The sequence below is a fragment of the Ictalurus furcatus genome, chromosome 25 (assembly GCF_023375685.1).
Source record: "Ictalurus furcatus strain D&B chromosome 25, Billie_1.0, whole genome shotgun sequence".
NCBI classification, from domain to species: Eukaryota; Metazoa; Chordata; class Actinopteri; order Siluriformes; family Ictaluridae; genus Ictalurus; species Ictalurus furcatus.
The window spans coordinates 11,469,501-11,497,343 of NC_071279.1; the positions used below are offsets into that span (position 1 = coordinate 11,469,501).

Sequence of the window (27,843 nt, forward strand, 5' to 3'; positions counted from 1 at the left end):
GTGATGTGGTTTATTTATCACTATATTACATTATAGCACAGTGAAATTATTTTCTTCGCATATCCCAGCTTGTTAGGAAGTTGGGTTCAGCCATGATATGGCACCCCTGGAGCAGAAAGGGTTAAGGGCCGAGCCAGCAGTGGTAACTTTGTGGTGTTGGGGCTTGAACCCCTGACCTTCTGACCAATAATCCAAACCATTAACAATTGAGGACACCACAGGAGAATATTAAATCGCTTTTACTATATTTAATTTAGCCATTTTTGTAGATTTTTAAGCAATGTAAAGACATTCCCACATTCCCCTACACTCTTGCTTCAGTGGCGATTGGGAATAACTACATGCCTGGGGATGAAATATATTTTGTGGCATAGAACCGGCACAAGACCTTTCTCTTCCAAACAGAAAACAAGCAGGTCATTTGCAAAGCCATATTATTTTCATTGTGGAGTGATAAAGATTGATGCTGATGCTGTGACAATTATGAGAATATTTCCTGATTAAAGGACAACATAACATTAATAATCTCAGAATATGACTCACTAGATGAGATTAGATCAGCAAATCAGAGTCATGCCATTGAGCCTACGATGCAAAGGCATAGGTGACCTTATAGATGAACTCATTTCACTATGAAGTGTATTGGAGCTAAACTCATTGTCACATTTGGATGACTGTGTTCATGCAGATCTGATTATCATTGAGTACCTTAAGTGCCAGTGTGGGGTTCTGTAAAGCAAAGCTGCGGGAGCCACACTTTCTTAAACGTCATTACAGATAATCGAAGTTCGAACTGGTTTATCATCTAATGCTCAGAAACACCGGAATAAATAAGGAATAGCGTCAACTCTCATGGCTCCAATAAATAAATGCAATAGTGTACACAGTTGGATTGTGGTCAAAGTATTAATTAGTGCTTTCATCGTTAGGAGGTCCATAGACTTTGGGGGTTTTTTCCACTGGAAGGGGTCAAACAATGTTGAGAACCCCTGCCTCAAGTTACTCCAAGTCCACGATAAACAAACAATATGCCATTTGGTGGTGTTAGTGCAATAAATAACACATTTATTAACTCGATTACCATACAGTACTGTCAGATTTACAAATGGAAAGTTCAAATGCCCACATGTTCATACATATCAAGATCATTTGTCTGAGTTTGCAACCAACAACCAATCACATGCAATGGCACATTTCTTAAACACGCCCCCAATACACACATAATGCTGCGACACTTCTCACACACTCCTACATCTTGTATAGTGGGCAGCACATCACCGAGAACCCAAATATCACACTAAATCGAGCGTTTTCTCGCTCTCTCTCTCTCACTCTCCGAATTTCAGTTGCCGCTCTTTCTGCTGTCCGTGAAGTTCTTTCGCTCTGTTCTTCAGCTTCTCTGCCTTCTCTTCATCCTTCTCCGTGCCATCGCCCAGTTTGTACATGCGGCTGGCGTTGGAGCAGCCCCAAACGTGGCCCAACTCGCAGGCCCGCATGGCATACTTTAGCGCTTTAGGCATGTTTTTATTCACTTCTGCTGAGCCCTGGATGTATAGTGCACTCAAATTGAAACAGCTAGGAGCAAACCCTCCCGTACAGGCTTTCTTATAGTAGTGACGAGCCGCCACAGGGTCTGGCCCGCCCTCTAAGGCTCGACCGTCATGGGCGAGCAAGCCGACGTTGTGGCATGCATCCACTGACTTCTTTCCTTTGGTATCACATGCCTTGACAAAGCAGGAGTAGGCACTCTTTAGACACTCTGTCACCCCACCTGGTTTGGCAAAGAGAGAACAATGCATCCACTGAGATAACAGTGTGGAGTGATTTAATAAGCATCAGCGATCAGGATCAACTGTTGGAAGTTCACAGTTAAAAGGTTTTTGTAAACCTTCTTTGTAAATTTTACTTTAGACCTTTAACATATTTATTTACGCACTTTTAACACATCATGAATTATAATAATCATTAGGGTAATCACGAACAGAGTGGCTCTTTCTGAAACTGAGAATCATGTTTCATGACATCTAGCGTCAACATGTAACATCGGACAGACGGATGAAGGAATTTTTTTATGCAGCAGCAGCAGTACAGTAAAAAGCAAATAACAAGGACACAAACAATGTGCAGAAAACAGATTAGAGTTCTCACATCAAACTAAACTAAGTAAATAAAAAAAATTTAATGCTAGAAAAAATGTAAAGTGAATGTGGTGCAAGTGATCATATAAATACAGCTCATACCATTCACAAACTGACACTAGTTTGCTAGAACTAGAAACAGTAGTCTGTGTCTTTTTCTTTGTTGACACTGATTGTGTGCTTGTTTAAAATATATATTATATATACATACATACATACACATACATTCATTGTCCACTTTATTAGGAACACCTGTATATTCATGCAGTTATCTAATCAGTCAATCATGTGGCAGCAAGACAGTGCAAACAAACCAGGCAGATACAGGTGAAACGCTTCAGTTAATGTTCACATCAAGCATCAGAAGAGGACGGGTTCCCTTCTGAGTCTGGTTCCTCTCAAAGTTTCTTCCTCATATCATCTTCAGGAGTTTTTCCTCTCCACCAGCGTCACCGGCTTGCTCAATAGGGATAAATTCACACACTTAAAATCTGTATCCTGTGTTTATATGTTTCTGTAAAGCTGCTTTGAGACAATATCCATTGTTAAAAGCGCTATACAAATAAAATTGAATTGAATCAGAATGTGATCTCTGTGATTTCGTTGGTGGAGTGCCGGCTGGTTTGATTATTTCAGAAACTGCTAATCTCCTGGGATTTTCACACCCAGCAGTTTCTAGGGCTTACACAGAACAGTGCAAAAAAAACCCAAAAACACGATCTGCAATGTCGCTCACTCAGTATGTTGTTTTTTTCCCCCGTACCATTCTGTGTAAACCCTAGAGACTGCTGTGTGTGAAAATCCCAGGAGATCAGCAGCTTCTGAAATACTCAAACCCAACCCAACAACAATGCCACGATCAAAGTCACAAAGATCACACTTTTTTTCCATTCTGATGTCTGATGTGAACATTAACTGAAGCTCTTGACCTGTAACTGCATGATTTCTCATTTCTGTACCTCCATGATTTGGCTGATTAGATAACCGCACGAATGTTCAGTTGTACTTAATAAAGTGGATGGTGAGTGTATATACATACAGACTCTAAACAGCCTATACCAGGGATTTTCACAGTGAGGTTATTATCTTTACGGGTCCAAGCACCAAGGTCTACTTAGACCTAATGTGTTCTGTTGGTGGAAAGTTCAGGAATAGAAAGTTCTATGGCTTTCCAAAAAAAATAAAAAATAATGTTCATGAAACAAATCCATACTGAGGGGGTCCATGGAATTTATTTATTTATTTATTTATTTACAGTTAAAGGAGTCCCTGGGTATAAAACGCTCAAGATCCCCTGGACTATACTGTACATTAGGACACCTGCTTGAACCAGGACTAGATGTATTTTTCAAAAAGATTGTAAAGGTAGACTTGAGCTGAATGAGGCGGGTTTCATGACCCTTTAAATTAAAGGGGCAGACTGAACCGTTTGTGGAGTGACGAGTGGGATAAGCCCACGGACTGCCTTCAAAATTCATTGTTTCTTTAATCAGCATTTTATGATTCAGAGTATCTGGATATGTAAGCATGTAGACCTATACAAACTCCTAAAACGACCATGCCCAATGAAGAGTCTGACCTTTGCCCGTGACATGGTAGGCCCCAAGCTTGTAGCAGCTCTCTCCATGACTGTAATTCTCACAGCTGTGCTTGAGAACCTGAGCGGCCTGGGTGTAGTTCTTCTTCACCCCCTCCAAGTAATCTGCCAACCTCTGACAACCTGACACATACAAGTAACAATCCCAGTTTGGGGGGGGGTTAAAAATTCAACAATATCCTGAATGTCCAGTATTTTCAGCACTGCATGTGTGGGACAGCTCTCAGCATTCCAGCACAGTACCTTCAGGGTCTTTCTCCTTGTAGCACTGATAGCTGTACTCCACTCCCAAATTATCCAAGAACTGTTTCACTTCTTTTTCGTCCTCAAAATTAATCAATCCTGCCATAATGTACAGACCTGTGATCCCTTACACGGCCCACGTGTGAGTGCATCTAACCGCGTGACCTTGATCTGTGCTGGTGAAGTTACAAATAAATATAAACTCCTGCACTTTCAGTGATGTAAAATGCACCAAACACCAAAATAAATAAACAAACTGGTGATAAAATGCGATTTTTTTAAAGGAGGAAATTAACAGAAAAACGTTAGAACACAGCGAAAACACCGGTGCTGTAATGAAAACCCCTTCTTCCTACTCTCACAGGGTTGCTGTTAAATAAATAGTGTTGTTTTTGAGAACATTTAGTGCACTTCAACAGCGCGTCGAATCCATGACTCCATACCCTATGTAGTGCACCTAGATAGGCTTGAAGAAGAGTTTTGGAATTCAACCAAATTTGATATCAACGGGCTTCCGTACGTCCCACCTCCGTCCAATTGCGATTTGTTTCCCGTGTTATGACCTTGTTTACTTGTCGAGGCAAAGTCTTTTTGTAGCAGAATTAAAAATAAATAAATAAATAAATAACGTTTCCTGTCTCTACATAATGCACCTGGAGCGGTGTGTGCAAAGGAGGTGGAGGGAAATGTTTTGGACGAAACAAGATGGCGCGTCTTGAGGATTACACGCTTCCTGTCTAGAGAATTATTTTAAGCATTTTTCTCCCCCATGGAAGCCTTTCGCTAGTTAAGATCACTAACTAACTAGTTAACTAGTGCTTCTCAGTGGGATTTATCTGTATTTTGGACTGTATTTTTGCTTTTGGTTCACACATACGTGCTGCATCACGATGGTAAGAATGTGTTGAGTAAGCGTTACTTTAATATCTAGCTGGCTAGAAGCAAACCTAGAAGCAAATTTTACTGATTAAGTATTAAAAGTGTTAACGCCTACATAACTGAAGCATGACAGTTTAAATGTCTGGCATTCAGTTAAACTGGGTGTCTTGATTCAGTCAGTAAGTAAAGCCACAATAAGCCTTGTCATGTACTGTTTATTTTTAACATGAGTGACAGTTATGTAATCTAAGAACGCATGAAGATCTTTGTCTAATGTCATTTTCATGTCAGTGTCAAAACAGAAGATTTACTGTGTTAAAACTGTGTAGACCCCTTTTAAAATCAGTGATGGGACAGATACAGAACACTTTACTCATCTTTACTATATGCTCTTTAATACTATAGACATCAAAGCTCCTTTAAAATTACTGATGGGACAGATACAGTGTGCTTTAGTCATCTTTACTAGATCTAACCATTGACCTTTCACCAGTGGGCTTTCTTACTATAGACACCCATTGGTCTTCTATCAAAGCTCCTTTAAAATCAATGACTTGACAGACTGCTTTAATCATCTTCAGTGTCTTTCACCTCTGACCATATTGACCTCCCAGCAGTGGTCTTGCTAAAGACACCCATTTGTCTTCTAGTGCGGTATGATCAGCTGGGTTAATTGATACATGTATTTATATATATATATATATATATATATATATATATATATATATATATATATATATATATATATACACACACACACAAATATATATATATATATATATATATATATATATATACATATATAAACTTCTGTACGGTTACCCTTCTATCTGTGTATTACATGGTCAAAAAGTGCAATTGTGTAACCAGGAAATCGATTCTAGTTTTCACATAGAGTGTGTTTTGTTGATGATCTCAGTTGTTCGCTTGACTTCTATTTCTTGTATTGTAATCTCATAAGGAGAAAGATTAGATATATTTTCAAGATTAAATTATTCAAGATATCTTCACTTGCTAAGTTTATAGCCTATATTTATATATCAGTGTTTGTAAGGAATCGCCGCTGTTAAATGTGTGTAGGCTATAAACTAGGGTTGTGCTGTCTTTTGTTTGTTTAATCACAATGCCACTGTCTGCTTTTGCAATACCGATGCAAAGAATGGAGAATTGATTGAGCAGTCACACAGACTGCAAATGCTCTGGGAATCTGTTGTCCAATCTGGAAATCTTTTTTGTGTTATAGGTTGTGGCTATAATGTTTAACTGTGACGCATCACCTTTTGACTGTTATGTTTTAATTTATCGAAAGGCATATAGCAATATGACAATGTAATCGTGGTATCGTGAAGCCCTGCTATAAACTGTAGTCTATACTGTTATTTTTCACCAGTACTCTTACAGTCCTTGCAATACAGACTTCCTGTTAAACATACTTGTGTGATGTTTTGTTTAATCGGTATGAAGAAGTGGCCTGTGACACAGTGCTGTGTGTTTGTTTTAGGATGAGGCAGCCCCAGCATCTCTCACCGACATGTGCCTGTCACTGGTGAGCTCCAGACTGGAGCGGTTCTGTGTGAAGCAGGCCGATGGCTCCTTGTGTCTCCGTGATCTTGTGGTCTTCCCTCAGGAGCTGGCTGACCAGCTGCTCTGCAAGATGGCTACAGAGGGTGAGCAGAACTGAATTCTCCTTCAAAAAAAACCCCTTTTTGTGCTTAGGGGGTTTTACAGTGATGATTAGAGCTGGCTGCTCTACCAGCTGGTACAGTAGATTCACCTTTTATTTAGGCATGAATACTAAAGTAAAATAGGCATCACTTTTGCATAAAGAATGTGGATTATACTTCTGAAGAAGGAAGTAAATGTTAATTGCTACATGCAGAGCAGTAAATGCGCTAAGACTCCGTCTGTTCCATATTACAGGCCTGCTGAATGACAGCACAGTGGGGATTTTCCGCAACGTCCGGCAGCTCCGACTGCGTCGCGCATGCATCCGTACAGCCCGCATTTCAGCAGAGGCTTTTGAGCGTGCTCTCTGCCTGCACCGGCTGCTGGAGCTTGATGCGTCACGTGTCAACGCAGACCTCACCATCACCGACATCCTGCGCTGCCTCTCGGCCAGCAAGGCTCCACGCGAGAGCCTGCAACGGCTCGTGCTCAACGGCCTGAGCATGTCGTCACTGGAGGAGTCAAGCGGCCGCTGCTTCAGCTCGCTGCAGGGCCTCAGAGCCCTTAGTGTGTCCAGCGTGGACTTCTATGACTCAGGGCTTGTTGACGTGTGTTCACTGCCCCGTCTGGAGAGCCTGGACATCTCTAACACATCTGTAACCAACCTGACACCACTGCTGAGCTGCAAGGACCGGCTACGCTACCTCACCATGCACCAGCTCAAGCGGTTGGAGATGAGCTCCAAACAACTACTGGCCGTACTCAGCCAGGTCAGCTTGTGTACACTAGCAAGAAACAAGTTGCTGATGTCGCTCACTACATTGTCATGCTAAGTATTCACACACCCCCTCCTCTTGGAATTGAAATGGGCTTATATGCCATGAATGCACACAAAAATAGCACATCACATTTATATAGTTTGCAAAATTATTTAGTCATCAGTCTCACAGAACTTGAGAGATTTTGCTAGAAGAATGGGCAATCACTATCAGGATCCAGATGTGCAAAGCTGATGGAGACAAACATAAATAAAATCCCAATTAAAGCCTTATTCATATTGGATTAGTTTATCAGGGGACTCCTGTAATAAATGTTGTACATGCGTCCTTGCCGATAAAACTCCACATCCGGATTGCTATAAAATTACCACAGGACGAGCGAGTTTCTAGCGGGTTGTAACTTTTACGAACCCGGATGTTAGTGTCATGTGGTCAGTTCCTTAAATATCCACTGTTAAATGCTGATAAATTAATCAATGTAAATGATTAGCAGTCTGGATATAAAAAATAAAATCATTTATGGTATTAATATACAGCATTTAACAAGCAGCGATACAGATCGTTATTATTTATAGAAATCCAAAAGCCGATAATACTGTGCTTTATGTGAATATAAGGTAATGCTTTATACCTGTAGCTGCCATTATAATGTCTCTTTTAATCAGTGGGAGCTCGTTTTTCTTAACGATTTTATTTTCTTTCTCCTCCTGAAAATGCTTTCCCATGTAGCGTGTGTAGTCGAGGTTTTTACCGCCCAGACCAAATACAGTCCCCTCTGAAAATATTGGAATATTGGAGACAAGAGTTTAGGATTTCAGCTTTTATTTCCTAGTATTTAATAATAATAATAATAATAATAATAATAATAAAGTTTTATTTATATAGCGCCTTTCCATAGCTCAAGGACACTTTACAATCAGGAACAAACAACAACTGAACATACAGATAAAAGAATTCCTGGAAGTCAGGCATCAGAAGTAGAGAGGTAGTGTTGGGAAAAGAGAAAGGGTTTTAACTGTGATTTAAACAAGGAAATGGAGGATATGTTCTGCAGATTTCGGGAGAGTGAGTTCCATAACTTAGGGGCAGCTACGCTGAAGGATCGGCCACCAGCAGCGGAGAGACAGAATTTAGGGACACGGAGAGGTCCTAGGTTTGATGAGCGAAGGGTGTGTAAATGTGCAGCAAGTCACAAAGGTATTGGGGGGCTAGACCATTTAAGGCTTTGAAGGTGAGGAGAAAAAGTTTGAATTTAATGCAACCAGTGCAAAGCAGCCAAACTGGGAGTAATATGTTCGAAGCACTTTGTATTATTACAAATCTTTTTAATAAGCCGTGCTGCAGAGTGTTGAATGTATTGTAATTTGGTAATCAACTTAGATGGGAGGCCAGAAAACAGACACTTATGAACACATGAACCTGTGACTCAGCATCCTTCATGCTAAGAACGGGACACAGTCTGGCAATCTGTCTGAGGTGAGAAAAGGCAGTTTTGCTGACAGATTTGATGTGCGCTTCAAAAGTCAGTGATGGGTCAAATGTAATTCCAAGATTTAAAAAAAAATTGTGAGGAAGCCATCAGTATCCAGGCTTATTTCAACATATTGTCTGTGAGCTACTGAGCTAGTGGGTGCGTTCAAACAAAAAACCGTTTAACACGTCTGAATGAAAATATAAGGAAATGAAAGCTGAAATTCTGATCCCATCGTCTAATATTTCATCTTTTGATCTCAAACCAAAATGTCTTCAGTGTGTAGCAAAAACACGTAAATTGGCTATCCTATTCCAATACTTTCAGAGCGGACTGTATACGGTTTAATCCCTCTTCTAAAGCATCCATTTTTATAGAATCCAAGTGTTTAATATCTTTGGGAAGTCCACTGATCCGAATACTATGAGACTAAATACAGCAAGTAGCAGCAGTCAAACAGCTACATAAGAAAATCACGGACATGTGTATCCGGGACTAAAGTGATTGGACGACGTCCAAGTTTGGCGGAAAACAGTTGGAATTTCAGCCTGTGATTTTCTCAGAAGAGGACGGAGATAAACGCCAACATGGCTGATCAGGAAGGAAATTAAAATCACAGAGTAGCAGTTACCCCCGGAACTTACCCCAGGACCCCATGAAAATTGAATCCTGTCTGAATAGGGATTAAGTCCATTTCAATTCTAGGTTGTAACTCCACAAAATTTCAAAGGGGGTGAATATTAATGCAAGGCAGTGTATATCAGAAGAATGTCCCAGTCGCTCAATGTCACACTTGAGTTGCTGGAATTTCAAATCTTTCAGTGTTCTTGATCATTTCGAAAGTCTAGTAGGGGCAGTGGTGGCTCAGTGGTTAAAGGCTCTGGGTTACTGATCAGAAGGTCAGGAGTTCAAGCCCCAGCACTGCCAAGCTACCACTGTTAGGCCCTTGGGCAAGGCCCTTAACCCTCAATTGCTCAGTTGTATAAATGAGATAAACATAAGCCGCTCTGGATAAGGGTGTCTGCCAAATGCCGTAAATGTAAATGTAGTAAGTTCCTTTCTATGACAGTAGCATTAAGTCTATACAGCAGCTGCAGCTTGTGGTACAGTCTAGACTGTTAAGCAGAACTGAGAAAATGCCACAAATGGGTCCTTGAGGTTCTAACACAAGAGTTATTTCCTTATTCTTCTGCATGCTGTAGCTTCGCTTTCTAACCCATTCACGCTTATCTTTTTTTAGCTGGAAGGTCTGCAGCATCTGGACATCTCAGATGATAAGCAGTTCATGTCAGACGTGGCCTGGCAGCTTCTGGAAACACCAGACATCCTGCCCGCACTGGTGTCTCTGGACCTCTCAGGCCGGAAGCAGGTGACCGACGCAGCCGTCCGGGCTTTTGTCGCGGAGCGGCCTGGAATGACCTTCGTTGGCCTGCTTGCCACTGACGCCGGCTTTTCCGAGTTTTTGTCTGGAGAGGGAACCTTAAAGGTCAGCAGCTCCATCTCACACACACAGTAAATGAAACACTGAGTGATTATTCACACATGAGGAAAATGACTTCAAGGCTGAACAGACACTTAAGGTGTTGTAATCATGTGACATAGACTTTCCCAGGATGGAATATATAGCTAGGGCAGAGGTTCTCCAACTGTTTTGCTTCCAGGGACTCTTTCCAGCGTTAAAAAAGATGTATAATTGCAGCACAAGTAAGGTGTAAATCTCAACAGCGGTGTTTCCATTATTTTCCAAGAACAGTCTCGATTTGTTTTATTCCTCTTACACCACAGCAATTTCCCTATTGCAGTATACAATTTATTAATGAACGACACATCACGCTTTTTAACCATTTAAAGCTGTGAAACGTCCAGGAGACAAATTAGTTCTTATCATCACTTATGTTGTAGCAGCTTTTTTTCAAAACATTTTTAATCTATTTATTATTAGGCTTTGGCTATATGAAGCGTCCACCATATACAGTCCCCTCTGAAAGTATTGGAACAGCAAGGCCAATTCTATTGTTTTTCGCTATACATTGACGACATTTGGGTTCGAGATCAAAAGATGAATGAGATCAGAATTTCAGCATTCATTAACTGACAATTACATCTATCTCTGAACGTCTAGTCTTGGTTTGAGCCCTGAGTTTCTCCTATGAAGACAGAGTTGGTTGTTAAAAAGGATAAACCAACATGAAGATCAGAGAGCTGTCTATGGGAGAAAAGCAAGCCATTTTGAGGCTGAGAAAAGAGGGAAAATCTATCAGAGCCATTGCGCTAATGTCGGGCATAGCCAAGTGAATGAGTTACTACAATAGAAACGCTAACTTATACTCTATTTTACTATTTTAAGAGCTACTGTTATAGAAACCCAATCGACGGTTAACCCCAATTTTAATTCTGCATCGAAATGATAAGAATCTTTGGACATCTGACAGTACATTGTGATCTTTTCAAATCTTGATGTTTTTCAGAATCTATCTTCGTCTGATTGTAATCCCGTCTGGCTGAGTGTAAGTCTGGTGTGTTTTGTGTGTGTTTGTGCATGCAGGTGACCGGGGAGGCCAATGAGACTCAGATCTGCGAGGCTCTGAGGCGCTACACTGAGAGGGAGGGCTTTGTTAGGGAAGCTCTCTTCCATCTTTTCAGCCTCACGCACGTGATCGAGAAAGCTCGGCCTGACATCCTCAAAGTACGTGCGCAATCATCTTCCCCCTCACTCTGGTCCTCCCACACACTCCCAGAGAGTTCGGGGATGAGTGACCCGTGATTCATCAGAGGGGTGACTATCTATGTTCAGATTAAAGTAGAGTTTTTAATCTGAACATAGATAGTCACCCCTCTGATGAATCACGGGTCACTCGATCTCTCCACTCTCCGCCACACACAATGATATTCTCCTCGCTTTTGTTCTTTTGTTCCACTTGCTTTTTAAAAAATACTTTTTTTTTTTTTTTTTTTACCTTCGCTCTTTTACTGTAAAGACCTTGATATTAATATGATATTCATAAACTGTTTTCTTCTTGTATTCGCCCACTCTGCTGCACATTATTTTTATTCTCCTTTTATTCAGCTGGTAGCTTTAGGGATGAAGAACCACCCCACCACTCTGAATGTGCAGTTGGCAGCCAGCGCCTGCGTCTTCAACCTCACCAAACAGGACCTGGCATTCGGAATGCCTGTACGTCTCTTAGGTCAAGTCACTCAGCTGCTACTAGAGGCCATGAAGACCTTCCCCAACCATCAACAGGTACGCTCAAATGCAGCGGTTCTCAGAACTGTTCGCAGCCATGGACGCCTTTAAATGTGAAATAAATTCCTCTCAGGACAGATTTGTTTTATGGACGTAATCAAGTCTATTCAAATGGTAGGCTTGGTTTTAATAAAAGTGGCTGTTCATTGTATCTGTAAGGCTTGTAATTTGTGAACTTTCTACTCACCGAACACATAAGGTTCGAGTCGACATTATTCATAAGCCTTGAGTTATTGATCAAAATATATCAAAATCGACCATTTGTTGAGCAAATAAACAACAATAAGAACTCAATAATCAATATACTACCTTAATGGCAGACTCACTTTAAGAACCATGGCTCTAATGTGTACACACGCATTCATTAGTGCAGCACATTTCACACACACACACACACACACACACACACACACACACACACACACACACCAGCCACATAACACGTATAAACTTCTACTTCATTAAATACTTAATTTATTCGTAAACGTAAATCGAAAACTTCAATACATCCCGTGTACTGTGATATGATATTTTTATAATAATCCAGATATACAGCCAAAACCAACCACGGCACGTTCTTTGTATATAATAGTAACAGGTTTCACGATCGAAAATGTGTCGTACGTATTCATTAATATTATTAACAACATGCGTGGATCACCTTTCAGCGTTTTTAGCCTCGTTGAGGAAACACACTTTCCCAGTTTCGCGATGACATTTACGACTTCCTCACATTCCTTCCTACTGCGACATTACTGTCTATTGTGTAAAAGATTTGGTGACTTAATCGGTTCCTTGAATTTTGTTCCTGCAGTTGCAGAAGAACTGCTTGCTGTCTCTGTGTAGTGACCGGATCCTGCAGGAAGTTCCCTTCAACAGGTCCGTCTCTAGCTACTCACTTTATCGTTTGTTCTGGAAATGAATCAAGAATCCAGCTTTTCAAGATATGTTCTCAGGGACGATCAGGAAACGCTAATCATTTTTCTTTGACGCTGATATGGAAAGACTTTTAAATATTGTATGTCATTGTGTGTGTGTATGTGTATATGTATATATATATAATGTATGTGTGTGCGCATGTGTGCACTTCTCTCAGGTTTGAAGCTGCTAAGCTGGTCATGCAGTGGTTATGTAACCATGAAGATCAGAATATGCAGAGGATGGCAGTGGCAATCATATCCATCCTGGCTGCTAAGGTGAGTCACCAAAGACAGTAAGTTTGGTTCATTTTTGAAGGTGACGATTTAGTGGCAGTTCTGGGACTTGTTATCCGTGTACGTTCTCTGCATCTGACATCTATTGTTTTTTTTTCCCCCTTTTCGCTTTTTCTATCAGCTGTCTACTGAGCAAACGGCGCAGTTGGGAGCAGAGTTAAATATAGTGAAGGTGAATATCAAGCTTCGTGTTTCTCTGCATGTCTCTCAACCACTCAGTCGCATATGTCCGTAGGTGACAAATCTGGATCAATGTAGCATAAGTTGAACTTCGCCTTGGTCTGACTCTGAGGTGGGTTTTTTTTTTTTTTGTGCTTCATATCCAAGTTGAACACAACATTGACACTCGCATGTTCCAGGATAACAATTGTAGTGAGCATGATGGAATACTGGGACACTAAACTGGCCTGCAAAATCACCAAAAGGACCGAATTCCAGTAGAAAACATGTACAGAGAGGGGAAATAACTGTTAGAACAAAGATATTTTTATAAAACTGTGGTTTGTTTGCATTTGTTTGATATCCATGAGACCAGAGTATTTTTGTGAATTTTTTTGAACAAAATATCAAAAGGTTAATTGATAAAGACAAAGTTTCACAGCCTTCTTTGCTCATATTTACCAAGGGTGCCAATATTAGTGGAGGACACTGTATGTACTGGAAGTGTATTTCAGTGAATGTGGAACAGGAAGCGTGACACCAAAATAGACACGTACAAGCTCTAGCTGAACCAGTTAGTGGAAGAGTGGGCGAAAACTGACAGGAAGACACTGGTCCTTAGTCAGGATTGTTGGTTATTAAGGCAAGGCAAGGCAGAACCATGTCTTTAGTGTAAATAACGCATTGCTTTGTTTGTTACATTCTCAATAATGTCTTAATTAACTTGCCCCCCTCTCTCTCTCTCTCTCTCTCTCTCTCTCTCTAGCAACTCCTGCACATTGTGCGTCAGAAGACATCTCAGGGTACAGTGGATGCCACACTGAAGTTCACACTCAGCGCCCTGTGGAACCTAACAGACGAGTCGCCTACCACCTGCAGACATTTTATAGAGAACCAGGGCCTGGAGCTTTTCATCAGAGTGCTGGAGGTACACACACACACACACTCACAAACAAACACACACAGTCCAAAAACATCTTACTTTCGACAGGGTGTCTGCGACTACTTCAAATTTGTATGAAATACTGAAAAGGCCTTAACAATGTTTTAAATTCGAGTACATGCATACAAAGTGTTCTGAGAACAGCAAATACTCTCGATTATTAAAAAGTTCACCAGCAACTAAGTGCGACTTTTACGGAAGATTTTGTAGTTTGAGCTACGAAGCGTTTTTGTGTTTGTTATATCACAGCAGAGGATGTTGTGTAACATGACAAGCTGTATTCTTTTTTTTGTCTTATTAACTTCACAAGAGGAAAGGAAAGAGGGAGAGGCCGGTGAGAGAACGAGTGTTTATAGCTTCTGAAGGGTTAACAGAAGCAAACTTGTCTTGAGGACATTCCATAATATTAAATTTAACTCTGAACGGTTAAAAGTACGGGGTTGAGGGTTCGAATCCCGCCTCCACCCTGTGTGCGCGGCGCTTGCTTGTTCTCCCCATGCTTTGGGCTGTTTTCTCCGGGTACTCCGGTTTCCTCCCTCAGTCCAAAGACATGCATTGCAGGCTGCTTGGCGTTTCCAAATTGTCCGAATGTGTGTGCGATTGTGCCCTGTGATGGGTTGGCACCTCGTCCAGGTTCCCTGGGATGGGCTCCAGGCTCCAAGCCGTGTGTAGGATGAGCGGTATAGAAAATGGATGGATGGATGGATGGATGGCAAATTCCTGTCATCTTCAACAGAGAGAGAGGAAAAAAAAACACCCAGGATGTGATGTTATTGGAAAGTAATCAACTTCAGGGTGGTGTGATGCGGCTCGACACAAAGTGTGTCTTGTAGTGTTTTATTCCATTTTTATTTTCCTTTCCGTTGATTAATTTAAGTAATTCCTTACTTGTGTGTGTGTGTCCATGTTGAGATGTTTATATTTAAGTTAATTGCTTAATCCGGTGTCCTTTTCTGTGTCTCTTCAGTCCTTCCCTTCAGAGTCTTCCATTCAGCAGAAAGTCCTTGGCTTACTGGTAAGAGACTGTGTGTGTGTGTGTGTGTGTGTGTGTGTGTGTGTGTGTCACTCAGTATAAACACATTGTGCCTTGGTTGTATTTGATCAGAAGAAGGGAGTTCTTCATGTTCCGTACCCAGCTATGCTCAGATAAGAAATGAACAGGGGAAAGTCATCCTGTGCTCCGTGCAGGAAGGATCAGTTGGCTGAGTCACATGACCTGCTCATGCTAATTGATTGCTTTATTTAGCTTGTCCCCATGCGGGCAGGACGCAGCTGCTTACAGTCCTAATTACTGCTCAGATGCTGGCTGTGTTTCAGTCCTTTTTCTTAAAGATTTGCAAAAGAGTTGCGAAGGCTCAGCTTCTGTCTCTTCGCATTCAGTAATAAGTCAGACCGCCTAACGTTCACTTTTGTTGTGCGATTCAGAACAACATAGCTGAAGTGGGCGAGCTGCATGCAGAGCTGATGGTACAGGGCTTTCTGGATCATATCAGGTCTCTGTTGCACAGTCCTGAAGTGGAGGTGAGCTACTTCGCTGCAGGGATCCTTGCCCACCTCACTTCACGGGGCAGGACAGTGTGGACCCTCGACATGTCCCTCAGGAACACACTGCTGGAGCAGCTGGTATGTTGTTCCTAAACCCACTTCACCATGTATCAGGGTTGTAGCGGGTTTCCTAGCGCATGGTGTAAATATAATAAAAACGGATGGTTTTGCATGTTGCTCACCTGGCTTTAAGATTCAAGATCCAATCTGTCAGCGTCTATACACAGAACAATCAGCGTAGAAAAGGATTATGCGCAAGAAGACCGATGTAAAGCTAGCACGGTGTGTCCGGGATCATTTGTCTTGTTTGTGTGAAAAGTAACATGTTCAACTCATCTGGTGCTTTTTGTATCCCAGCACTCGGCAATCCTGATGTGGCCCACGCCTGAATGTGAAATGGTGGCCTACAGGTAAAAAAAACAAAACAAAACTTAAACACATACAACCTGCGCGCTTCTCTGTGTGACGTGCTGCTTGAAATTCCGAGCAAAACATGTAAGACTGTGAATGTGTTTTGCTTTTTAGATCGTTTAACCCTTTCTTCCCCTTGCTGGAGTGCTTCCAAACTCCCGGGGTTCAGCTCTGGGCAGCCTGGGCCATGCAGCATGTGTGCAGTAAGAATGGTGAGAACCACATAGAGAACTCTTTATCTGTATTAAATATTAGTTTAACAATATCCTTAATGCGTGTGTGTGTGTGTTTGTAGCTGCACGCTACTGTAGCATGCTGTTAGAAGAAGGAGGACTGGTGCATCTGGAGGCAGTGAGCTCCCATCCTGAAACTCATGGCGATGTGAGACGATTGACTGACAGCATTCTGGACAGCCTTCATCGCCACAGAGCGCGTACAGGCCACACCGGAGAGACACAGGCGCACACGCACAGAGGTGACGTATATACACGCAGACAGCCACAAAAACAGGCTATACAAGATCAATTATCTGAAAGGGAACAAAAAAAAAGGAAAACAACAAACATCTTTTGGGAAATGGTAGCTTAGTGGTTAAGAACTGATCAGAAGGTCGTGTGTTCATATCCCAGCACCGCCAACCTGCTCTTGAGCGCGGCCCTTAACCCTCGGCTTCTCAGTTGTATAAATGAGATAAATGAAGTAAGTCACTCTGTATAAGGGTGTCTGACAAATGTAAATGTTCGACTCTCGTCACGGTCATAGACGTGCGAATAAATCTCATCTGCGGGTCAAAAATCTAGCGATCCGCATTTATCAGCGGTGTAGTGACAAGTGCACTGATTAAAGGTGGTAAAGATTACAAAAAAAAGATTGGTTTTATATTTCAGTGTGTGATATATATATATATATATATATATATATATATATATATATATATATATATATATATATATATGTATATGTATATATATGTATATGTGTATATATATATATGTATATATATGTATATGTATATGTGTATATATATATATATATATATATATGTATATATATGTATATGTGTATATATATATATATATATATATATATATATATATATATATGTATATGTGTATATATATATGTATGTATATATATATATATATATATATATATATATGTATGTATATATATATATATGTATATATACACATATATATATATATATATGTATATATATGTGTGTATATGTGTGTGTATATATATATATATATATATATATATATATATATATATATATATATATATATATATATATATATATATATATATGTATATATACACACATCATTGATTTGTTTTTTTTTGTCATTTTATTTTAGAGAGAGACGTCCCATGACACGGATAACCCGTTACCAGTCTCTGGATGACGCATGGTGTACTACCTGGAAACTGTGTATTTGTGTGTATTTGTCTGTGTCCTTGTATGGCTTGTTTCATTACATCCTTCAGCCTATACCCTACCCTACCCTACCCTACCAAGCGTTCGTTTGCACAAAGCAAATCTTTATAAAAATGTTTCTTGCCCTTTCTCTGTTTAGAAACAGTAATGTTTGTTTCTTTATCATCTCTGTTGTCTGGGGGGAGGGGACAATTGGGTGAAGAGTGGCAAGAACGAAAGAGAATAGCATGACAGCATGTCTGCATGTGCTGAGAGAGCATGCTTTAGTTCCTCGGGATGCTCAATATGCACAGACGGATTGAGTCAAATCCCATTTCGACAGATTCTTGTCCCTGTGGACACATGGCAATAAATATCTCAAACGTATGTTTCTGAAACTCCGATTTGTATCGTTTTGAGATGGCGTTCATTCCTAAATTGTTATATTTGTATGTATATAGATGTATGCATGTATATGTGTGGGTGCTCGAGGGTTTGGTGGTAATTACTTTGTATTTGTCACTGCATTTGACTGCATGAGAGGTTTCATGCAAAAGTATAGTACTGTACATGGGATCTACTGTGGCAGATGACAAATATGCTGTTCTAAAGAGAAGTTGTGTTTTGCACGTATAGAACTAATGCTATGTTGATTTTTGCTTTTTCTAATCGGAGAAAAATGGTACAAATTTGGGGGGGTTGGGGGATAACTTATATTTGAGAAGCTCTATGTAATAAGGTCATAAGAGCATCAGAGACAGTGAAGCATAGATTAGGACAGTGTTAAACCATGGGCTTCACTGCTCAATATTGCACAGCTCTTCTTTGGCCTGTTATTCAAATGTTGCAGAGAGAGACCACGCAACAATCTGTGACACTGGCTCCAAAATGGGTGTGGATGTCTGTATTTAACAGCCAGACATGCCAGGGTAGGATGTGAGATGTTGAGCGAGATGATGTGATTTTGGTATCACACGCCTGCTTTGTCTGAACTGTAAGCCAATGAACATTTCAGACTTGCTTTCATTTGGTTCATTTCTGTCGATGGTTGTGTTCTCATGTTGTATTTCTTTCCTTAATCTCATTTAGTATGTGGGGCCATGTACTTCAATAATAAAGACTTGAAAATTGCTGGGAAACTACATGGGAAATTGCACACACCCCCACACACACACACTCTGTGTATATACACACACCATGCACTTTAATAGGAACACCCATACACTTGCACATTCATGCAGTTAACTAATCAGCCAATCATGTTGTAGCAGCACAATGTGTAAAATAATGCAAGTACATGACAAGAGCTTCAGTTAATGTTCACATCAAACATCAGAATGGGGGGAAAAGTGTGAGCTTGGTGACTTTAACCGTGGCATGGTTGTTGGTACCAGATAGGTTGGGTTTGAGTATTTCAGAAACTGCTGATCTCCTGGGAATTTCACATACTCAACAGTCTCTAGAGTTTACACAGAATCATGTAAAAAAAAAAAAAAAAAAAAAAACACCACATCCTGCAAGCATAGGGTCTGCAGGTTGAGGAGCGATCAGAGGAGAATGACCAGACTGGTTTGAGCTGACAAGACATCTGTAGTAACTCACTGCACTCTTAACAACCGTGATGAGCAGAAAAGCATCTCAGAACACACAACACGTCAAAGCGTGAGGTAGATGAGCTACAACAACAGAAGACCACATCGGGTTCCACATCTGGCAGCCAAGAACAGAAATCAGAGGCTATCATGGGAACAGACTCACCCAAACTGGACAATTGAAGACTGGAAAAAGACCAGATGATTCCCCCCCTCTTTGACCTGTATCTGCATGATTTTTTTGCATTGTACTACTGCTGCTGCTGCCGCCACATGATTGGCTGATTAGATAACTGCCAGAATGTGCAGGTGTTCCTAATAAACTGGATGTTGAGTATGTTAATTGGTGTGTGAATCTATATCAGATACCAAAGAAATGATCCATTTTTGGGCAAACTCGTTACTTGACCATGTGGTATGTTGCCTTATAATGCCTGCCTGAATTGCCTTTCTAGCTGTTATTAACATTGTTTACAATTGGATGCATTATAAATGAAACAATCTACCTAGATAGAGTTCCTCACATTTAAACAGCTTTCGCACATTCAAAATCTCTTTTAAGTACAGGATCGGGGCTCTAACAGGATCTGAATTGCAGACTGTCACATGAATTTTACTAAAGGTTACATTTCACATAGCTATATATTTATGTACCCTTCTACACATGGCGAGCGTCTGTAGGTAGCATGAAATATATCTTCAATTAACTACCAACCATGTCAGAAACGACTGCTGGATCATCCACAGTGAAAATGACAATTCATGAACGTTGTGGTAGACTGAAAGTTTACTGAAAGCACCTATTTGTAGGTAAAAATACAAGGTCATGCATTCAAACCTTTTCATTCAAGTGAGGAAAAACCTGGCTGTTGCTCTTTGGGTATAATTGGACTAAACTCCATAGCATTTGGGTCAGTTATCTAAACACACATCGGGTGTACATGGCCCCTCATAAACTTTTTTTTAAAACCAACACATAGCATCCAGATAAAGTAAAAGTCATATTGTTGCAAACCATGTTTTTTTTTTGTTTGTTTGTTTGTTGTTGTTGTTGTTTTTTTAATAAAGTTAACCCAGACTGCCCTTTAATCTTATTACAATGGATATGCTTTTACAATATAATAAGAATAATCTGTCAACAGGCCTTAACCAATCAGTAAAATAAGTCAAAGGATAACTTTACACTCTTAGTTTGGTGGTCTTATTGAATGGCAGGAAAAACTACTTAAGATATTTAAGATAAACCAACTGTTTCAACCATAGGAGTGTATTTTTCTTTAATAACATTTATCAGCACTGCAAAAAATGACATCCAAGGAAGTGAAAATATCATATACACATTTTATTATATAAGATTTCAATAAGCCATTTATAAGACTATTAAAGCAATTTCCATGAGCTATAAGCCGTAAGCATCAAGATTAAAACAAAAAAAAAAGGCTTGAAATATTTCACTTTATGTGTAATGAATCTAGGATATATGGAAGTTCCACTTTTCCACGATATTCAAATTTTTTAAATGCACCTGTAGTCTTGTTCTGTTGTCAGAGCATTTCCCCCCTTCTTTAAACACTAAAAAGAAGCTAAATGATATGCCAACAGAATGAGTAAATTTAAAGCTTGAAATGTGTAAAGGCATCTAAAAACAGAATAATCTGAATAATCTTATGTTTGGTTTATAATAATCCCATAAGAGATATTAGATCAATTTGGTATTTATCTGATGCAGTGCTGTTCCTCTGGTTTGATAAAAAAAAAAAAAAAGATGCACAATGAACTCAGAAAATACATTTCCCAAATTTATTTGCCTTCATCTAAGCAGATTTAGTTGGATAAAACTTGATCTGATTTAATGATTATCTTGTAATACAAACTGAAAATGTCTGCATAATTCAAACAAAACATTAAAACAACATAGGATATGTTTAATGTTTATTGATATGTTTATTAAATGTTTATTATCAGAAATACCATGTTCACCTAAACAGTATGAATACAGATTGCTAAAAATGCATCAGAAGGTGTTGATTAATTTTCTATACTGTCCTAGCACAGCTCTGACAGTAGTTACAAGGCAAATCAAAGGTTTACTGGAAAATAGCATAGTACTGGTAACGCCATCACATCACCGTGTTGTTGATCATTTTCCTAGCACAGTACACCCCCAAGTGTTTTATTCCTTACTTAACTAAACTGTATGTAACCAATATGTACGATACTGTATGTTTTGATACTAGAAAGTAGTCTAATGATCCAGTAAAACTGGAATCACAAAACAGCTCTTTAAAGTGCCTGTGTGATCAGTGTCTGTTTATTCTCCAGTGTATCTGGGCTGCCTTTTCTCTATAAAAGCTGCCATTCCCTCTTTCCTGTCTTGTGTTGGAATAACCTGCAGGAAACAAGCAGGAATGACTCTTCATACAAAACAATTAGAACATTGCGCTTAAATACAGAAAATTATAAGCGGTAGTCTGTAATATTTAATAAAGTACGTCCTCTGACTACAGTAAAATCGCTTTTTATCACCAAGATGTTATCTTAAGCCTCAACATCCCTCCATCCTTTATACCAACATCAACTTATTATCAAAGACTAATTAAGATATAAGAGATAAAAGGGTTAAGAATCCCACAGGAAAATAATTTGTACTGTGTTTAATCAGTGTCTCACCCGGGCATAGCACATCCCCTCGATGGCCATTCCTGAAGCGACGTCCACCTCTATTCCTCGGCTCATGGCTTCCTTGGCCATCCGCACTGCGAACGGAGCCTACAAATACCAGAGTAGGTAATCTGACAGTCTCGAAGCTGATCAAATGATCTGCATCAAGACTCCTTTTAAGATACTGACACCTAATCAGATTCTCACAATCCAATCAAAATCCTACTTCGTCATAAAGAGGTGATGGCAGTGTTCTGGTTCAACTGGGTTTCATCGATGTGACATAAATAGTCCTTTCATCTCCGCTTCCACCGGAGAGGGATTAAAAACAGCTTTGTTTTGTGAAAAAGGAGGACGCAATTAAAGTACGGCTTAATTGTGTTTTGACATGAAGAATTACACTCCGTGAATGACTTTGTCTTAAATAGGTTTGTTTGTCAGTCAGGAAAAATGTTTCACCTAGATGGGAAGTACATGTAGATTATAATACAAACTCTTTCTAGCGAATTTACTTATTAAACATTAGTCATAACGGGTTATTTAAGTAGCGGCTTCTCCATAATTATTGGCACCCTTCATGAAAATGAGTTTCCATGAAGGGTGCCAACATAGTATGTATTAAAGTCCCCATGAAATCGAAATGGAAGTTTTCTGGCTTTCAGTATGAACATGTTAGTCTTAAGGTTATCTAAAAGCTAAGTGCGCTCCAAAACAATGACAAAAGTCGCATTTAGAAGGACGTGTGTTTCAAATTTACAGTCTCTCTCTCTCTACCACCAATACAGATCAACAATTTCGATGACATCATTCTGCACTTCAGTGGCTCAACAGATTTTCTGTCCAATCAAATTCTCTCTAGAATTTGAAGTGTTCCGCCCGCAAGAGTTGTAGGTTTCCTGGCTGTGAAGCAAGCTAAATGCTATTGGCTATTTAAAAAGGGGGAGGAGCTATTAAAATGTCCCACTCTGACTTCCTGTTTCAATGGAAATTATGACAACACATCGAATAACTCTGCACTTCACAGGGACTTTCAAATAAATACCATATGCGGTGAGTGATATGGAGACACGCACACACACACATATACATATGTACACACACACACACAACAACAACAAAAAACTTCCATTTCTGACTATGTAGAGAATGACAGGAGGGAGCATCTTCCTGTAATGTCTAACAAACACAGAGGGAACAAGCTCTTTTATAAATCATAGGTTTATGCATTGGGACTGTTTTTAATAGTGTTTAAATCCAGACACTGAGCTGGCTATTGCAAGACGTTGATTGTGAATAAAGATCCAAGTCCTGGCACAGACAACCACATTTTAGGCTAAAATATCCTGGCAGAATTTATGATGCCATCAATCTTCACCCCGAGCCCTGTATGTAGTTTAGTGTTTCATGATGCTTTAAACAGCCCCAATGCATCACCGATCCACCGCTATAATTTACACTGGCTATCAGACGAGACATGGTGGGAAAAAGTTAGCACCTCTCTGTTATTATCAACCCCAGTCTCTTGCACAAAGTACAATAGGTAGGCATGCTAGAAGATTACACACTGCAGGAAGATTATGGTACAAAACGTACAGCTAGAAAGGGAACGACACAGAAACACTGAGTGAGTTTGCTCAAGCAGGATGTCACTCTGACCATAGAATCTAATTAGGTCCCTTTGGCGAATCACAGTAAGAGAAACCGTGTCAATCTGACCCACCTGAAGGAGGATTTCCTGGGCCAGGTTCAGAGCCTCTCTATGAGCTGCATCTCCGCTCTGGTTTTGTGGGACGGCACGGTTCACTAATCCAAGGTGTAGAGCCTGTTCCCCGCCCACACGCCGCCCAGTAAAGATCAGCTCCTTCGCCACAGCAAATCCCACTGCCCGTGGCAAACGCTGACTGCCCCCTAGTGCACAGTGAGGGGAATGTACACACAGGATGACCAGCTGGTAGACTGTTGGTATCTCATGGTTTGCCTTTCTGTCTTCACTATAAACAAACTCCGTTATCTTACCTGCCCCTGGAAGAAGTCCCCGCGTGGTCTCAATCAGGCCCATCTGAGCAGTGTATGCTGCAGAAAAAAAAGCACACCCAATGCTTCTGCACACCCATGCTTCTGCCATGATTGCTTATGTAAACAAACAAACAATAAACAAATCCTACAACCCCACTTTGTCATGTGGGGACTGTGCTCCCGTCCCTACCCTGCCATGACCTACACTTGAAAGGTCAAAGTAGACATTTACCTGCTGTCCGGAGGTCACACGCCAGCGCCAGCTCCAGCCCACCACCTAGAGCGAAGCCGTCCACTGCAGCGATGGTTGGCATGGGCAACGCCGCTGGCAGAATGGGAGCAGATATAGGGCAATATTATAACTTGTTACAAAATAGTACACTTCTATTTCTTCAGAGAGACCTCAGAAAAAAGTGAGTTCCCAGGATAGGATCTGGATTGACCATGACCCTGACCAGTGAACACAAATTTAAAGTTCAGCTGTTATAACAACTTTTAATTATCATCATGACAATAGTTACAATTTGGAATAGTCAATTAAGCAACATCTCATCACATAAAATATGGACAGTCCAGACTGCTATTATTTTCCTGGCATCATGTCTCACCTATCTCATTCATTAGTGAACGGAGTCCATGAACAAACTGCTCAGCCTCAGAGTTGCTCATCTGTGCTCTCTCCTTTAGATCAGCCCCTTCCACAGAATCATAGATCGCTCACATTCAATCTAGCTTAACAAATGAAATGTCTTCGAAAAGGTGAAATAAATTAAGGTTGCATGTAGGTATGTTCTCTGTATAGATAAAAGCTGACCTGCACAAAAGACTCCAGGCACCAGACTCCTAAAGATCACCACACGCACGGCTGTGTCCTGGTGCAGACCCGACACCAGCTCTCGCATCTACAGAGAGAAATGTGAAACCACGAGTGGGAGAAATATTGATAAAACTGAGAAATGGAGCCAAGACAGAGGAATCAGCAAGAGCAAAGTAACATCATAAATCTTGCCATTTTTTGTCATTTCTTTATATTGCACATAAGAATTTACTGCTGTCAAAAGATGAATTATTGCATCCTTCAGGCACAGCCTGACTTTGACAGATGAAAGAAGTTTTAAAAAGGACAAAAATATCAGATAAAAAGAGTGTGGATGGGCTGGATTGTCTGCTGGGATTTTTGAGAGGTGCTGAATAAAAGGTTGATTTCACAGATATGAGCAAGTCTGATCATACCTGAGCAACAAACACACGGCCCAGAGAGTTCCGCGCCCGTTCCCGACACATCAGAACCTCCACAATGCCTGAGAGAGAGAGAGAGAGAGAGAGAGAGAGAGAGAGAGAGAGAGAAATGCTCACACAGATATGACATGTTTTAGGTTACAAGTTGCACATTTAACTTTAACAGATGGGGGAAAAGTCAGTGTTTATGCCACTGTTAATGATTTAATATCTCTCAGGGCAGGTGGAGGCAGATTTCCTTTTCAAATGCAGCCACATACACATGGTCTTAATTTACCTAGATTAATACAGTAGCTAACTGGAAATGTTAAACATGCAGGTAACATCCTTAAGGTTACAACGGGAAAACAATGGGACTTAATGTACAATCCAAATAGCTCTGTCAGAAAGCAGTAAGTAATACAGTACCCCTGTTGCTGCACTATTCTGGTATTTAATACAGCAGTATGTCATTTTAACTAGGATTGTACTGGTCTCTTAAACTACATGATTTAAATTGCCACTCTCCACAGTTTATTTATTTTTGTCAATATTATACATGCATGTCATTTTACTATACTATATATTTGTTCATATTTCTCAGTATAAACACACTAGACAGTAATGTATACTCAAAAAACCTGTCCAAAATAGTACGGCACAGCTACCTATTGTGAATTTGAGGCAATGCTAGACCTACTACTACTAGAACAGACGTATTCGATATCTTTGTTGATGGAGACCATTGACTGTCAGGTTATCTGACAAAATCAGTACTCTTCTACTACTACTATCACTCGGTAACCAGCATAAGTAAACAATTTAATTATTGGCAGGGGGGTGTGGTTTGAGTATGGAGTTTATGCAGGACCCATAATATTTTTGCCTTTCCCCAAAACATCTGTTGATACAGAATTAAATAACTAAACATGCAACCTGTCTATGTGCCCTTACTGCCATGGGCCTTTCTAAGGGGTGGTCAGTGCAAAGCATGGCTACCCCTCTGGCCACCCCAGTAATACATTATTATTATTATTATTATTATTATTGTTGTTGTTGTTGTTCTTTATATTATTACTACGGTCATATGATGTGGAACTAGGGGGGCACCTCCATGGTTGGGGGTTCAAATCCCACCTCCACCCTGTCTGTGTGGAGTGTGCATGTTCTCCCTGTGCTTCTGGAGTGTGTTCTAGGCTGATGGGCATTTCCAAATCTTCTATAGTGTGTAAATGTGTATGTGATTATGGCCTGCGATGGGTTGGTACCCTGTGCAGGGTGTCCCCCGCCTTGTGCCCCGACTTCCCAGGCTCCCCGTGTAGGCTAAGCGGTACAGAAAATGAATGGATGGATCCTAATCAGGCCATACACAAATGGGGGAGCCACATTATGCCATTTTCTATGGATGTGGGTTAGTATTTTGCCCCATCCTAGGTTGAGTCATTGGGCCCAACCATTTTTACATCTCCTGCCTACCACATATGTAAATGTGGTGTTAGGCTTATGTTCATCAAAAGTGTATTTGATGCATCAGTGAAGTCAGTTAATAAACCAGGTTTAGATTTACAATTATTCATTTAGCACACGCTTTTATCCAAAGCGACTTACAAATGAGGAAATACAAGCAAAGCGATATATCAAGCAGAGAACAATACAAGTAGTGCTACCATACAAGATTTTTTAATTGAGTTCTAGAGAAGTGTAGAGGTGTACGAGTCAGTGTAGATGCAAAATGGTGTTTATTTAAATAAATAAATATAAGGAGGGGAGGGTCAAGTTAGGTGTTCGTTAAGTGTAACGTTTGCAACAACACCTGTCTGACTTCGCTAAACAGGTTTGTCAAAGCTAATAATAACAGCCATCTGACACACTGACGGTATGGGGCGATGTATGGTCACGTGATTAAATAGTGCCTCGCCATTTGCTGAATTTCTGAGCCTCTAAACGACTACACAGGCTGCAGAAGTACATGTAAATACTATAGCCCACTTATATAGGGAGTGTTCTACTTTTTGGAACGCACCCAAAGCCATTAGGATCGTCAAACTAGCTCTTAATGAATGTATTTAGTAAACAAGAGTTTACATCGGTTACGTGTTAATCAACGTTTCCCAGTTGTTTAAATACACTTTAAAATGGCGCCACAAGCTGTGACGAGCAGACGTAATTAAAAACACGATGCACCTACCCTGGTCTTCACCTTCCAGGTGACTTATGTCCACTTCGACAGCGTCTTGATTCGGCACAGCGCTAAACCCTCGAACAAAGCATTTATTCCTGTGAAGTACACCCATGTTGTCAGGTAGTGAGCACTGACGAGCAGAAAGCACCCCGTTTAGTTTAGTGAGACTTTGGCTAAACGAGGAAACTCCTGCAGCAAGCCTCCGAAACACGGTCATGTTCTGTCTGTTAGTCTGTGGTCTTAATCTGTGACTGAAATCTGTTTCTCAGAAATTTATAAATCACATTTCGAGTTTGCAAAACTCTGAAACTCTGTGTATGAGTTGGCTGCCTAACCCACATGTACAGCACACTTCCTTACATCACCATGGACACGTCCCACGTCATTCAAACAGTGACCAAGCAGAAAGTTTTTCACACGTGCACATATGTGTTGTATTTTTCACATTATTTTCACTGAAATG

At 40.4% G+C, this 27,843-nt stretch overlaps 3 protein-coding genes across 3 annotated transcripts; 1 reads left to right on the forward strand and 2 right to left on the reverse strand.

The window, feature by feature from the left end:
• Positions 1-697: 697 nt before the first annotated feature.
• LOC128601147 (cytochrome c oxidase assembly factor 7) lies at positions 698-4,350 on the reverse strand. The gene is made up of 3 exons (XM_053614123.1): positions 3,979-4,350; positions 3,718-3,858; positions 698-1,771 (listed from the first exon to the last, which is right to left on the reverse strand). The coding sequence occupies exons 1-3, from the start codon at positions 4,082-4,084 to the stop codon at positions 1,329-1,331; spliced, it is 690 nt and encodes a 229-aa protein (XP_053470098.1). The 5' UTR covers positions 4,085-4,350; the 3' UTR covers positions 698-1,328.
• Positions 4,351-4,519: 169 nt separating this feature from the next.
• zyg11 (zyg-11 family member, cell cycle regulator) lies at positions 4,520-20,390 on the forward strand. The gene is made up of 16 exons (XM_053614120.1): positions 4,520-4,871; positions 6,359-6,524; positions 6,778-7,292; positions 10,013-10,258; positions 11,318-11,458; positions 11,840-12,016; positions 12,834-12,898; positions 13,116-13,215; positions 13,355-13,405; positions 14,159-14,320; positions 15,303-15,350; positions 15,761-15,958; positions 16,238-16,290; positions 16,406-16,503; positions 16,587-16,766; positions 17,653-20,390. Exons 1-16 carry the CDS (start codon positions 4,869-4,871, stop codon positions 17,667-17,669), a joined length of 2,220 nt encoding a protein of 739 aa, XP_053470095.1. The 5' UTR covers positions 4,520-4,868; the 3' UTR covers positions 17,670-20,390.
• An 89-nt stretch (positions 20,391-20,479) lies between these two features.
• echdc2 (enoyl CoA hydratase domain containing 2) lies at positions 20,480-27,756 on the reverse strand. Its single transcript, XM_053614122.1, has 9 exons — positions 27,387-27,756; positions 25,214-25,281; positions 24,795-24,882; positions 24,589-24,675; positions 24,213-24,305; positions 23,981-24,037; positions 23,685-23,872; positions 21,974-22,072; positions 20,480-21,692 (listed from the first exon to the last, which is right to left on the reverse strand). Exons 1-9 carry the CDS (start codon positions 27,595-27,597, stop codon positions 21,615-21,617), a joined length of 969 nt encoding a protein of 322 aa, XP_053470097.1. The 5' UTR covers positions 27,598-27,756; the 3' UTR covers positions 20,480-21,614.
• Positions 27,757-27,843: the final 87 nt, after the last annotated feature.